Raw genomic sequence first — 14,054 nt, forward strand, 5'->3', positions numbered from 1 at the left:
CAGGCTGTCTGTCTGGCAACATCACACCCCTGGCACTCTGCTTCATGCCATGTTTACGTTTCATGCCCAGTTCACGCTGCTTGCTTCATAGTCCATGCCAAGTAAGTTTTTGTTTATTAATGCCACAGTTAGTGTTTTTGTTTCATTGTTCATAGTTTCTGCCTTTGTGCAAGTTTTGTGTTTATAGCCAAGTTTTGTACCTCCACTCTGAGCGCCTTTTGTTTGTTCCTTTTTATTGTCGTTATATTAAATCATGTACTCACATTCCCGTCTCGCCCGAGCCTACTTTCCGTTGCCTTCCGGAAAAACAAAGCCCAAGGACCAAGTCCTGACAGGCGGAAGCGGGGATCGAACTTGGAACCCTCAAGTTGTTGGCTCGGCCACTCTACCAACCGAACTATACCGCCCCCAGATTGTATCGTATGCATGTTCGAAATAAACTGAAACTGATCTGAACAGTTTATGGTATTTTGACAGTTTGAATTTTGAGTTTGGTCTCTACAACCTGGATTATTAACATTAGTGGCTCGCTCCTCTCCCTGCAAACCCTCTTGCGTGGTAAAGTGCACCTCCAAAACAAATCTAACCTCAGGCTGTGGTGATTACCTGGCGTATAGACTATTATTTCCTGTATGCATACGACTTGTTCATAGGGTGAAGCCCACCTCTGCTAACACCTTCTCTGAAGAATCTGGGTCAACATAACAGTAACAGCAGTTTGCCATCGATGGTACAGGCAATCAGGCCAAAGAGAGAGAAGGGGGTTTTAATTGGCCTTTGGTGAGTACAGACTTGGAAAATTGCATGGAGGAGCACTAAGGTGGTTTTCCAGTCTATCCCACCACCGTCCTGGTTGAGCTACTTTTGAGTAATTATCCTGCCTTGGGGTAGATGGCAGGCCAAACAATGAGATTGAGAAGTGAGGGTTCCAATTTACATATCACAGACATAATAATCTCAGGTCCTCACACATCACGCCTTCATCAGCTCGCAGCCAGTCATTGCTCACACAGTCTGTTATCTATCTCCATGGTGCTTGGCTGTGTTTCATCACACACCCACACCAGACCCTGTCAGTCCCTCTCAGTCGGCTTCCTTGCTCATCAGCATCCTCTCTCCCTGGCCTAGTCCCAGGACCCTGCGAGCCAGAAGACCTGATTGATGGAATCATCTTTGCCGCTAACTACCTGGGCTCGACTCAGCTACTGTCCGAGAGGAACCCTTCCAAGAACATACGCATGATGCAGGCCCAGGAGGCAGTCAGCAGGGTTAAGGTACGCACAGATTCACTTTGAAAACAACATAGAAAATAACACTCATTGCAATTTTGCTCGCTGTTCATATTAGCTCTGTGTTTTATTTTTTGTTCACAGTGACAGTACATACAGTAATGCAGTGTGTTGATAGGTGTGTGACTGGGGTGGTGTCAATATGATGTCATCATATGATTTGCATAATTGGCTATTATTTTTTTAAGGGCATTTTTTTTTTTATACATACAGTATATTCAAAAACAAAACGTTGTTGTTATTTTTTAGTATCAACTAGGGTTGTACGGTATACCGGTACTAGTATAGTATTGCGGTACTAATGAATCAAAAACGGTATTACACTCTGTTTGAAAAGTACCGGAGCATGTTCGGCAGTGCACAATCACAGAGTACTTACAAGCAGACACGGTGTGTATAGACAGAAAAAGGAGAACAGACCTAAAAACTTTGGCCTAAAAACTGACAATAAAGGTGAAGCTATAACACTAAAACGCCCACACGAAGAGGTGCTTTAAAACATGGCTAGCTCGCTAGCGGCTAATGTCCATCCGCAGTCGGCAGTGTTTTAGCTTCTTCTAAATCACTAATCCTCGCCTCAGTAGCGACAAATAAAGTACGTTTCTTACGACTATCATCCCTGCAGGACGAGGAATAGCTGAACATGCTTCACTACACACAGTTGGAGGATACAATAGCTAACCGCTAACAGCAAGCTAGCACCCCTGAATGTAAACAAATGCCATGGGTGGATCTACACCTAACATCCACTGTAATGATACCAAGTACAATAGCGTATCTAGTCGATACTACTATGATTGCGTCTATATTTTTTATCGTCACAAAATCTTTTTTCATTTTTTTAAAATTAATTTTATGTTTATAAGCTCAGGAAATATGTCTCTGGACACATGAGGACTTTGAATATGATCCTGTAACTACTTGGTATCTGATCGATACCTAAATTTGTAGTATCACACAAAACTAATATAAGTATCAAACAACAGAAGAATAAGTGATTATTACATTTCAACAGAAGTGTAGATAGAACATGTTAAAACAGAAAGTAAGCAGAAATGAACAGTAAATAAACAAGTGGATTAATAATGTTGACAAAATAATAGAATGATAAATGACACTATATGTTACTGCATAAGTCAGCAGACAAATTAGGAGCCTTTGTTTGCTCACTTACTACTAAAAGACAAGTTGTCTAGCTCTTATGCTGCAAGCTTAATGCTAACATACAATGGACAAGCCTATTGACAGGCTAATGAAAATGATCATTGCGATCATTGTAAACTTGTACAAATATTTAACAAATGTGATATTAACGGAATAAAATGTATGTAAAACAGCAAATGCATTTCTACTTACTGACATGTAGTCACCAAACTCTGTGGAAACTAATAGTAATTGCTAAAAGTGTACTACTAGGCCAGTGTGCTGCTCTCACACACACGACATACATAATTTGTGTAGGTGCCATATTGGTTACGTAAATGCATGACAGTTGTGTTAACCGTGTACGGGTGTTTTGTGTGTATCGTGTGGGACAATGTTTTGGTAAATGAAGCGTACATCAAATGGAATATTTTCTGCAGGAGTGCTTGCCACTGCTAAAGGAACACAGATTGTTGTGTATTTTTGTGGAATTGTTGTAAAGCACTGCAACTCACAACTTAATTGGAACACGCCTCAGCCACAGACTCCTCTTACAAAGAGCAAATTAGATTCTTTTTGTTTATTGTAAAAGCAATTTGTGTTTTGGAAAGTGGGTTTGTGCAGAGACAGAAATCATTGTTGCTATGGTCTTCCTTGTCTACTGGCTTCATGGAGTTTTTTTTTTTTTATATGTCCAAGCTTACATAGCGGGACTGCTACTGCAGAGATGGGAATGCTATTGACAAATCTGTAGTGCAAATAAATGAAGAATGAACGTTTATATACACTGTTCAACATCACAAGACCCAGAAAAGTAAAATGTTCTTGAATGTAATCATCTTGGGTGAAAATTGTCATTGTTTACATTTTAATGCATTGTCCTTTACAATGGACAGCAGAATCAGGCAATAACTCTTTTATGCATCTTCTTCTTTAATATCATATACTTATAATAAACCATAAATTAGTTTAGTTTAGTCTTTATTTGGAGGGACAATGCCCAGAGACATTAAGCTCAAAGACATATATGGTCTGCACCAGATTATCATCATTATCATTTCTATCTGCAGTCCCTGGTTACCTAAATTAAAAATATACAAAAAACATGCAAAACAACTATAACAATACAATTATCCTATAGCATGTAATCAAATTAAGAAAAGTCATAAAATGCCCTTTCATTGACACATACTCATACTGTATTTTCCAGACTATAAGGCACACCTAAAATTCTGTTTTTTCTCAAAACTCGACAGTGCGCCTTATAACCCGGTGCACCTGATGTTCTGAATAATTCTGGTTTTGCTTACTGACCTCAAAGCTATTTTATTTGGTACATGGTGTAATGATAAGCATAAGTAGATGGCAGTCAAACATAAGAGATATGTGTAGACTGCACTATGATGGCAATATGACTCAAGTAAACAGCATCAACATTTTATATGTTCTATTGAAAATATAGAATATTACACACGCCACTCAAAAAAAAAAGGTACGACATATTATCTGGCGTTTTGTTTTGCAATATTATGCAAAAGTAACTTTTCTTACCTTCTGGTACCTGCTGATCTGTATTTAGGATCTGCATGAATCCTGAAAAATTGCGCGCGTCCGCTTTTGTAGTCTGTGGCGACACCATAGTCGATAAGCTTTTTCTTTTTCTCTATATTTTTGTTATAGGACATTCATCCTCCGTTTATGCCATTTCAAATATAAAGTAGTGTAAACTTCTTACTTATATCTGTCAGTAAACTCGCCATGAATGCGCTAAAACATACCGGTATAGTGAGTTTACATTATTCACCCAAGAAACTTTAGTTATTAGAGTTCCGGTCGGACGGTTTTTCATGGGACACATTTCTGGCCTTGTTGTTATTTCCGGATGAGGAGATGCTGCTCCGTTATTGATTTAGGTAAAGTCTGAATGTCATTAAAACAGTTAGCTCCATCTTTTGACACTTTTTCCACTCCCGTCCTTGCACGCTACACCGCTACAAAAAAGATGACGGTGAAAAGACGCTGCCGAAGGTGAGCCACGTAAATAAGACCGCCCACAAAACTTTGCATCCGGAAGCGACTGTCAGAAAGCGGCTTGAAGATGATCTGTAGAACATAATCTATGCAGCATTTTGATCAAAGGTCCACCACAAGGACCACAAGGAAGTGTTTCAATTTAGAAAAATAATAATAATAATAATATGACTCTTTTAATGTGCCCTATAATCCGGTGCGCCTTATATATGAAAAAAGATCGAAAATAGACCATTCATCGGCAGTGTGCCTTATAATTCGGTGCCCCTATGGTCCGGAAAATACGGTACATTACAACCACACCTAATTTACATCATCACACATAGACAATACATGCTCTTGTTCACATCTGTCATCATTTGTAAAAACAACCATGATTTTAACAGACACAACTCACAACTTACAACAAAATGCTCTCATGCATTAATATAATACACATTAAGTTGACATGTAGGTCAAAAATAGTGCAAAATAAAAGAAGAAGGAAATGTTTTTCTTTTTGGTTATACAAATTAATTTTTTGCATGGCATCCACGGTCTTCATTCTTTTGTATGAATAAGTACTGTGGGTCCTCATGTTCACCACAGAGGGCATTGGGAAAAACTGACAGTCTATTACGATGGACCAACCAGCAGATCACCAGAAAACCCAGGATGTTCTCAGCAAAATGATTTTTATTGTCATTATAGTTTTTGTGTATGAAATATTTGAAGTAAGGCTGTGAACAACTTAACCCATGCATTACTGGGTCTACGGAAAGAAACAAGTGTTAGCCTAAAACAAGAAAATAAACAAAAATGTAAAATTGCAGTTTGAAACTGAGTTCAACCTTTTCATACCAAAATTTGAGCATGCTCACTGGACATTGATGAAAGGAGTCTGTTTACGTAAACATTACTTAGGTTTTAGAGTGTAAAACGTGTTTTAAAAACATATAAAGTTGTTAAAGTGTGTGTCAGAAGCTGTGTGGAGAGCTTATGAAGACTTTAAATGCATATAATATTCATTAAAATAAATAGCGTTCTTAGTTAGCGGAAATTCACCGACCACTGCAATCAAGGGATTACTATATTACATGAACATGGATGCAATTCATATGAAAAAGTGTGTGATCGCCCTAACCCTAACCCCAACCCCAACCCTAACCCTAACCCTAACCGGGCAGCATAAAACCCTGATCCCTAACTCAGATCCGATGCTTTTTAAGTCAAATTTATACCAAACTCTCAGTGTGTTCACAGCACGCAGGAAGCTAAAAATAATGGGTTTTTGGCACCATGGCGCATTCTGTATGCCAGCAGCTTTTTATCTGTCTCCTATAATGAGCCATAATTACTTTGCAGTCTTTCTGTGGAAAGTCATTTGAAATGTGACGTTTAGCTCCATGTTAGAGAAGAGCAAGTTGTGCAAAACGTAGTGAAACGTTAAAAAGTTGGACTTTCAAAAGTTTAGAGTATGTCAAAATAAGTCTACATGTAAAGTACAATTTAGCTTTATCCCGAAATTTCTCAAATCTGAATATTCCCAGGTTTTTGTATGTAGTATATTTCTCACATTACTGCATTGCTATAGGTTTTGTCAGGAAACAATTTGGGATAAAAGGAGAGTAATGTGTAGAATAAATAAGTATAATAAAGGTATCAAATAAATAATAATAGTTGTTACAAAACAGAACGTTTCAATTACCGTATTTTTCGGAGTATAAGTCGCACCGGAGTATAAGTCGCACCTGCCGAAAATCCATAATAAAGAAGGAAAAAAACATATAAATCGCACTGGAGCCCGGCCAAACTTTGAAAAAAAATGCGACTTATAGTCCGAAAAATACGGTATATTACTTTACTATTTTGGAGTTTGGGAGTTGTCAAGTATAGCATACGGTCTCCAATGTGACAATATTATATATATTTTCTTTTCTACAATATTTCATGGCCTTCTGTGACGTCTTCCACCTCCAGAATGAAAGGGAATGTGTAATGGATGTTCCTTTCCATGCGTTTTTTTTTTTTTTAACACAGCAGTGACGTGCGGTGAGGTTGATGGCTGGTGAGGCACTGACTTCATCACAGTCAGATTTACAAACATATGAACCCTAAAGAGTATCTTATTCACCATTTGATTGGCAGCAGTTAACGGGTTATGTTTAAAAGCTCATACCAGCATTCTTCCCTGCTTGGCACTCAGCATCAAGGGTTGGAATTGGGGGTTAAATCACCAAAAATGATTCCCAGGCGCGGCGCCGCTGCTGCCCAGTGCTCCCCTCACCTCCCAGGGGGTGATCAAGGGGATGGGTCAAATGCAGAGGACAAATTTCATTACACCTAGTGTGTGTGTGACAATCATTGGTACTTTAACTTAACTTTAACTTTACACATACAAACTGTAGCACACAAAAAAGCACATTTAATAAAAAAAACGTTATTATGGTCTTACCTTTACTTAGAAATTAAGTCCATGCGCCGCAACTAAAGCCCTCACTTAAACTTTCCACGTGCAAGATTGAATCTATTTAAAAAAGTGTAACCGAGGGTTTATAAATGTCGCCTATACTGTATGAAACTACAAAATAACAAACACGGAGGCTCCAGTTTACACGAGGACCACTTCATTTACCTTCTTTCAAAAACCTCCGCAACGTGACATCACTTCCGCTCTTAGCGCCTTCAAAATAAAAGCTCAAGGCATATACTGTATAACAGTGCATAACAGGAACTTAACATCACAAAGAGGAAAGCCCATGAAAATAGGTTACAAAAGTTATTTAATAAGAAGCCAAAAAGTGCAAAAACAATAATGTTCGTGTTGGAGGAGTTGTGAATTAGGTACACCTGCAGTCTGCAGGCGTATCTAATGTTGTGTCCCTGCAGTCATTCACAACTCCTCCAACACCAACATTATTGTTTTTGCACTTTTTGGCTTCTTATGAAATATTTTTTTTAAATAGATTCAATCTTGCACGTGGAAAGTTTAAGTGTGGGCTTTAGTTGATATAACAATTCTACGGCGGGGGTGCAGGAGGCGAGCCTCAGCCAGTGCGTCTTTTGCAGCCGTTTTATGATCGCTCAGCACAAGAAATACTTTACACACATACAGTTGTTGACAAAATACACTGTACATTATATACCTCAGCTAACTAAACTATGGAAATGTATAATATAGTTCATATAGCAATACAGTCTCACTGCACAGCAGGCCAGCAGTTAGCCGAGTCATTGCGCAATCCATGTTGCGGCACTGAGTGACGTGCCTCAACTGGCTGCTGTTCACCGCACCGTCTCTTCTCAGTATTTGAACGGCAAATGTGAAAATTCAGCGATTTTGAATAAAAATAATATAAAACTGGTGAAGTTAAATGGAAAATAACTTTATAGTATAATCACTGGATACATATAACAATTTAATTTTTTTTTTTTTCTTTTTACATTTTCTTTTTTTCCATGATGGCAGGTGAGGCGGGCCCTCACCTGCCTCTAGTGACTGCACGTCAGTGTAACACAGTAATAGTAAACGTCAAACTGAGTAGAAAGTAGGGCGAAGGAGTGTAACCATGGTTACAGTGCATCGCCTTATACAAGTAAATTGTTGCAGGCACAGGAAGTTATTTATTGTTTAAATAACCTTGATGTGGCATCATATTTTTTTCTCACTCACTTGTCAGTATCAAAGTCGTCCTGACGTATTGACGACATAACAGCAACCAGCACATAATGTTTAACATTGCAACTGACAAAAATTAATGCATCCAAACAACTGGTGTTTTAAACTTAGTCAAAAGAAAGAAGACGGGTTTAGATTATAGCAAGCCTTTGCAAGTTATTTATGCGGATCATTTTGGCGTAGTGCTTTACTCTTTGATGTAATATTTATGCGGCTTCATTTCGACTCAATCTCTCCCGCTGTCTGTCTGCTCCCTGCTCAGCTTCCCCAAAGCAGAGAAATAGTGGAAAAAAACAACAACAGTGGAATAAACTTGAAGTAAAAGCAAAATCATGCGCTCGTTTGCTTATTATACTGATGCAATGGATGCAACGGTCCAATTATCACATTTTTACTCTACACTATGGGCCTGATATACTAAAGGTTTGCGTGTACTAAAACATGTGCAAACCTGATAGCACACGCAAAGCTGATCTACTGAACTTGTGCAATCCATTTTGCGTCTCCTGTCTTTATTGATATGCAAAATACAGTATATGCTGATCAGCACACCCACAATACACGGAGCGGGAAATGCAATTACGATTATTTAGCACGCGCAATGTGTTCCATCAACACTCATCACCGTTTTGCAAGCATTATTTAGCGTTTTATTAAGCACATTTCAGAAGTGCAAACTGATAGTTCCACACACGATCAGACAGACAGACAGACGATAGGCAGACGAGAATCTTCCGTCCTACATTTGTGTCGACATTTTGGGCTGTCAAAACATAAACAAATATTAGACATATCTTCTATTCAGCAACCATCATTGTATAATTCAATTAATGCGTTTAGGTGTCATTTCATATTATTTCAATGACATTCTGTCAGAGTGTGTAGGTGACGAACCCCAAGATGCAGAGAAGGCGGCAGGCATTGTGCGGGAAAACATTATTTAATGTTCAAAAAATAAAGAATAAAGAAAAGACACCAACCAGGAACTAGGAATGGACAAACTGGAAACAGTGAACAGGGATCCAGTAAACAGGGACTAGGAACAAAAAGACAGTGAGCTACAAACAGCTACAAAATATAGCTTACCGCAGACAGCTACACTGATATCGACACGACAGGTCGGAACGACAATAATCCAGCACTGACTGGAGGAGAAGGCAGGTTTAAATAACAGCTGGCTGATTGACACCAGGTGTGGCCAGGTGCCAATCAGCCTCAGCTGAGGGGACACAGCACTCAGGGAGACAAGTAGGAAATAACCAAAATAAGAGCGCCGACAGGAAATAAAGACAAACAGAGGAAAAACTCAAAACATAACTAAACTGTCAGTGACAAACCTGACACATTCGTTTTTTTCACATAGAATATAGATAAATAAAATATTTCTTACATGAAAACAACGGGTTTTTTTTTTGGTTTTTTTTTGCAAATCAAAAAAAAAAGAAAAACATTTAAAAAAAAGAAGAAAAAAAAAATAAAACAACTTTTTAAGTGTGCTTGTTTTGTGTAAAAGTGCAGCCTCCCTCCAATGAGGACATCTTCGGTGGTAAAATAAAAAAAAAAGTAGTGTCAATATAGGTGCACTGCAGGACTGCTTCTAAAATGCCCATAATAGGATAAATGTCTCCTGCATGTTTGAAAACATAGCAATACGAGCATGATAACATTAATGACGGTGCCTCCGTGGTGATGCCCCGTATAGTACACGAAAACTCCTCATTTAAATAGGGCGGTCTGCACCCTTTTTCCACTGCACACGTAAATTGCACCCAACACGCACACTAATAGTACATGCTATTTTATAGATTGTACACGCTGTTTAGCGCGTGGGTTTTAGATCTTAGTAAATCAGGCCCCTAGTTAAAGTTAAAGTACCCATGATTGTCACACACACACTAGGTGTGGCAAAATTATTCTCTGCATTTGACCCATCACCCTTGATCACCCCCTGGGAGGTGAGGGGAGCAGTGAGCAGCAGCGGTGGCCGCGCCCGGGAATCATTTTTGGTGATTTAACCCCCAATTCCAACCCTTGTTGCTGAGTGCCAAGCAGGGTAATGAGTACCATTTTGAAACCAAATGTTCTCTCAGATCATTTTTAAAAACATTAATACTTTTCTCTCTGCGTTATTATTTTCTTCTTTTCAATGTTTATTTAACTGTAGTTTTTGTCATAAACTATGAAAAATGGTAGATGATAACTGATGTCGGTAATTAGCAGACCCCTTGTAAAAATAATTGGGACAGGTGTGGCACAGAGAACTGGTTTCTCATTGTATCCCATTGGGTTGAGTTTTTTCTCGCCCTGATGTGGGATCTGAGGTCGTTGTCGTTGTGGCTTGTGCAGCCCTTTCAGACACTTGTGATTAAGTTCATATAAATAAACTTTGATTGATTGATTGATTGAACTGTTAATCCAGTCTTGTAATTTTAAGACATGAACTCATTCTATACATTATATTATGTCTATGAAATCATCAATTGTCTTTTGCTTGTTAGGGTTCAAAAGGCCAACTTTGAAGTCCCCACATAAGAAAGTTACTTTTTTGGTGATTTATTTTTTTCATTACAAACGTTAATTGTTAGATATTATCAATAGCAAAGGACATGTTTTTCATCAATTTTTAGTTGAGTTGATGTTGAATCACCTTTAGTTTGCTACTTGTGTCCTTCATTATCCTTGTTGTCAAGACGGGGTCTGTAATATTTATGCAGATCCCTGATGTTGTCCTCCATTCAGCTTAATGTAGTTTTTTTTATTTGGCCCTCCAAGTGCATTGAATGTTCCTGTTTTTCCTGTCGTCAGGTGCTTCTTTTGGCGATGTCAACATTGTGTTTTGTAAGATGTTCGTTCATAGACACATGTGTACCTTTTAGCTTATTTCCCACCAATTTCTTGTTGGTGAACGTAACGATGATGGGCTGGTGTGGTATTGTTGTTTCTGCCGTTGAGTGGAACGCATGTGTCGATGGTGTTAATATCGACATCGACTTCCTTTGTTTGCAGAGAGATGGCAGCCTGACGCTCCATTGATGAACTCACCTCTGTAGATGTCATTTGGAGCACGGTCACTATCACATTGTTCATTTATGTATTCTGATCCATCTCATCCATGGTATTTTTCATTTCTTCTGTTTGTTTCCTTTGCATCATTATCTTCCATAAATGCTGCATGCAGAGAGCAGTGTTGTCTTCTTGCAGGGCTTTAATATCTTGGTGCAGTGCTGTGTTTTCTTCCCTAAGATTCTTGATCATCACAAATCTCATTTTTCATGTTGGAATTCTGTGACTATAAACTTTCAACCTGTGTTTGTAGGTTGCCTTACTTTCCAGCATCTTCCTCAGGAGGCCACTTAAATGCAATGCTTCCGGAATCAATCTCTCTACCTCCTGTGTCTCCAGAGGCTTATTCAGTGTCTGGATTTTTTGGCTAGAAGTTAGTTTTTTTTGCTTTGACGTGTCATTAAAGCTAGGCAACCGTTTTAAACTAGTGATTGACGCTGGTTAGCTTTGGTAGCACGTATAAATCGTTTTTTTCTACGGATCCATACCTCACGCCAGACAGAGTTCAAGTTAGAGGTGTCATCAAACTATCATCAAGTTGTTATCCTGATGTGTGGTTAGAAAGTTTCAAGATTACTCAATTTCGGTGGTAGCAATAGCAGAGTTTTTGCTGTGTGCATCCTTTCCGTTTGACCAGTGACAAATGATGCGTGCTAAGGGTTTTTTGTACTGTAACCTTATCCCCAAACATGATGTATATATATGTACAGTATATATAAAAATGTATATAATTTCTTTATTTTCATGACTATTTACATTATAGATTGTCACTGAAGGCATCAAAACTATGAATGAACACGTGGAAAAAAAAAAGTGAAATAACTGAAAACACGTTTTATATTCTAGTTTCTTCAAAATAGCCACCCTTTGCTCTGATTACTTTTTCGCACACTCTTGGCATTCTCAAAATGAGCTTCAAGAGGTAGTCCCCTGAAATGGTTTTCACTTCACAGGTGTGCTTGAAGCTCATCGAGAGCAATCAGAGCAAAGGGTGGCTATTTTGAAGAAACTAGAATATAAAACATGTTTTCAATTATTTCACCTTTTTTTGTTACGTACATAACTCCACATGTGTTCATTCATAGTTTTGATGCCTTCAGTGACAATCTACAATGTAAATAGTCATGAAAATAAAGAAAACGCATTGAATGAGGAGAAGGTATGTCCAAACGTTTGGCCTGTACTGTTCATACATATATATATATATATATATATATATATATATATATATATATATATATATATATATATATATATATATATATTGTTTCTTCACTTTTGTCCTACATTAATAGACGTCTTTTATTATGCATTTTCTTGCGTCTGAGTCACTCCAGACGCACGGATGTAGAGCCTTGTTTCAGGCTTTACGTGATCCTTGTCTCTCTGCAAGTGTGGATGATCGTTCTTTGTCGTGTTGTGGATCGTTGGTGTGTTGACATGGGAAGTGAAACTAGCAGCCAAAATGCATTAAGAGTCTGCTGTGGTTATTGCAACTGAAAACACCACCTTTAATGCCTTTTCACTTGTCTGAAATCCTTGATTCATACAGTAGAACACATGACTGTCGACGCCCCTCTGACGGGCTGGCATACATCAAGATGAACGTTTGCATATCCCCAGAGACATATTGGAGAGCGGACGATAATGAAGGGAGTTTGTTGACAAAATTTCCTTCATTTGTGTATACTTTTATCATGTGTTATTTTGATTTGGTTATACAGTCGTGGTTAAAAGTTGCATACACTCTGGTGTATGTAAACATCACATGGACAAAGATAAGACCTTCTGGAGGAAAGTTCTGTGGTCAGATGAAACAAAAATTGAGCTGTTTGGCCACAATACACAGCAATATGTTTGAAGGAGAAAAGGTGAGGCCTTTAATCCCAGGAACACAATTCTTATGCTCTGGGCCTGTTTTGCTGCCAATGGAACTAGTGCTTTACAGAGAGTAAATGGGACAATGAAAAAGGAGGATTACCTCCAAATTCTTCAGGACAACCTAATATCATCAGCCTTGTAACCAAATATTAACATTGGGTTGGGTCTTGGGCGCAGTTGGGTGTTCCAACAGAGCAATGACCCCAAACACACGTCAAAAGTGGTAAAGGAATGGCTAAATTAGGCTAGAATTAAAGTTTTAGAATGGCCTTCCCAAAGTCCTGACTTAAATGTGTGGACAATGCTGAAGAAACAAGTCCATGTCAGAAAACCAACACATTTAGCTGAACTGCAGACATTTTGTCAAGAGGAGTGGTCAAAAATTCAACCACAAGCTTGCCAGAAGCTTGTGGATGGCTACCAAAAGTGCCTTATTGCAGTGAAACTTGCCAAGGGACATGTAACCAAATATTAACATTGCTGTATGTATACTTTTGACCCAGCAGATTTGGTCACATTGTCAGTAGACCCATAATAACACCAAAGAATGTACAACAATTCTTCTTAACTAAAGAGGAGATGTATAACCTTAGAGGAAAATCGAATTTAAAACATGTATATGCACGTACAACACTTAGAACCTTCAGCGTATCAGTATGTGGAATTAAATAATGGAATGGATTAAGTAATGAAGTTAGTGCTTACAAAGTACAAAGAAGAAGAGTTATGAGAATTACTATCAACCTTATTGAAAATAAGATACTCTTCATCTCAGTATGTTAATAATGACTGAATTAATTAATTACATATTACAAAACTGTTGTATATACTAATTCACAGATGTCATTCTATTATAAAAAAGGTCAGTAAATGATGTATATATTTGTAAACGCTCTGAAGTGAGAAAGGGGTAGGATTAAATAAGCTTTAAAATAAGAGTTGTAGAAAATATTGGAAACTCTAGACAGCCATGACATTATGTTCTTTAC

The 14,054-nt window shown here is 38.1% G+C and overlaps 1 protein-coding gene across 4 annotated transcripts in view; it reads left to right on the forward strand.

Annotated features, from left to right (window-relative positions):
* Positions 1 to 14,054, forward strand: part of LOC133616117 (amyloid-beta A4 precursor protein-binding family A member 2-like) — a 163,213-nt gene that overhangs the window by 114,216 nt on the left and 34,943 nt on the right. For all 4 annotated transcript variants that reach the window (XM_061975230.1, XM_061975229.1, XM_061975232.1 and 1 more), the window contains one exon: positions 1,129 to 1,274. In XM_061975230.1, the coding sequence (XP_061831214.1) occupies positions 1,129 to 1,274 (146 nt within the window). The remainder of the gene's footprint in view (positions 1 to 1,128; positions 1,275 to 14,054) is intronic.

The sequence above is a fragment of the Nerophis lumbriciformis genome, linkage group LG15 (assembly GCF_033978685.3).
Source record: "Nerophis lumbriciformis linkage group LG15, RoL_Nlum_v2.1, whole genome shotgun sequence".
NCBI classification, from domain to species: Eukaryota; Metazoa; Chordata; class Actinopteri; order Syngnathiformes; family Syngnathidae; genus Nerophis; species Nerophis lumbriciformis.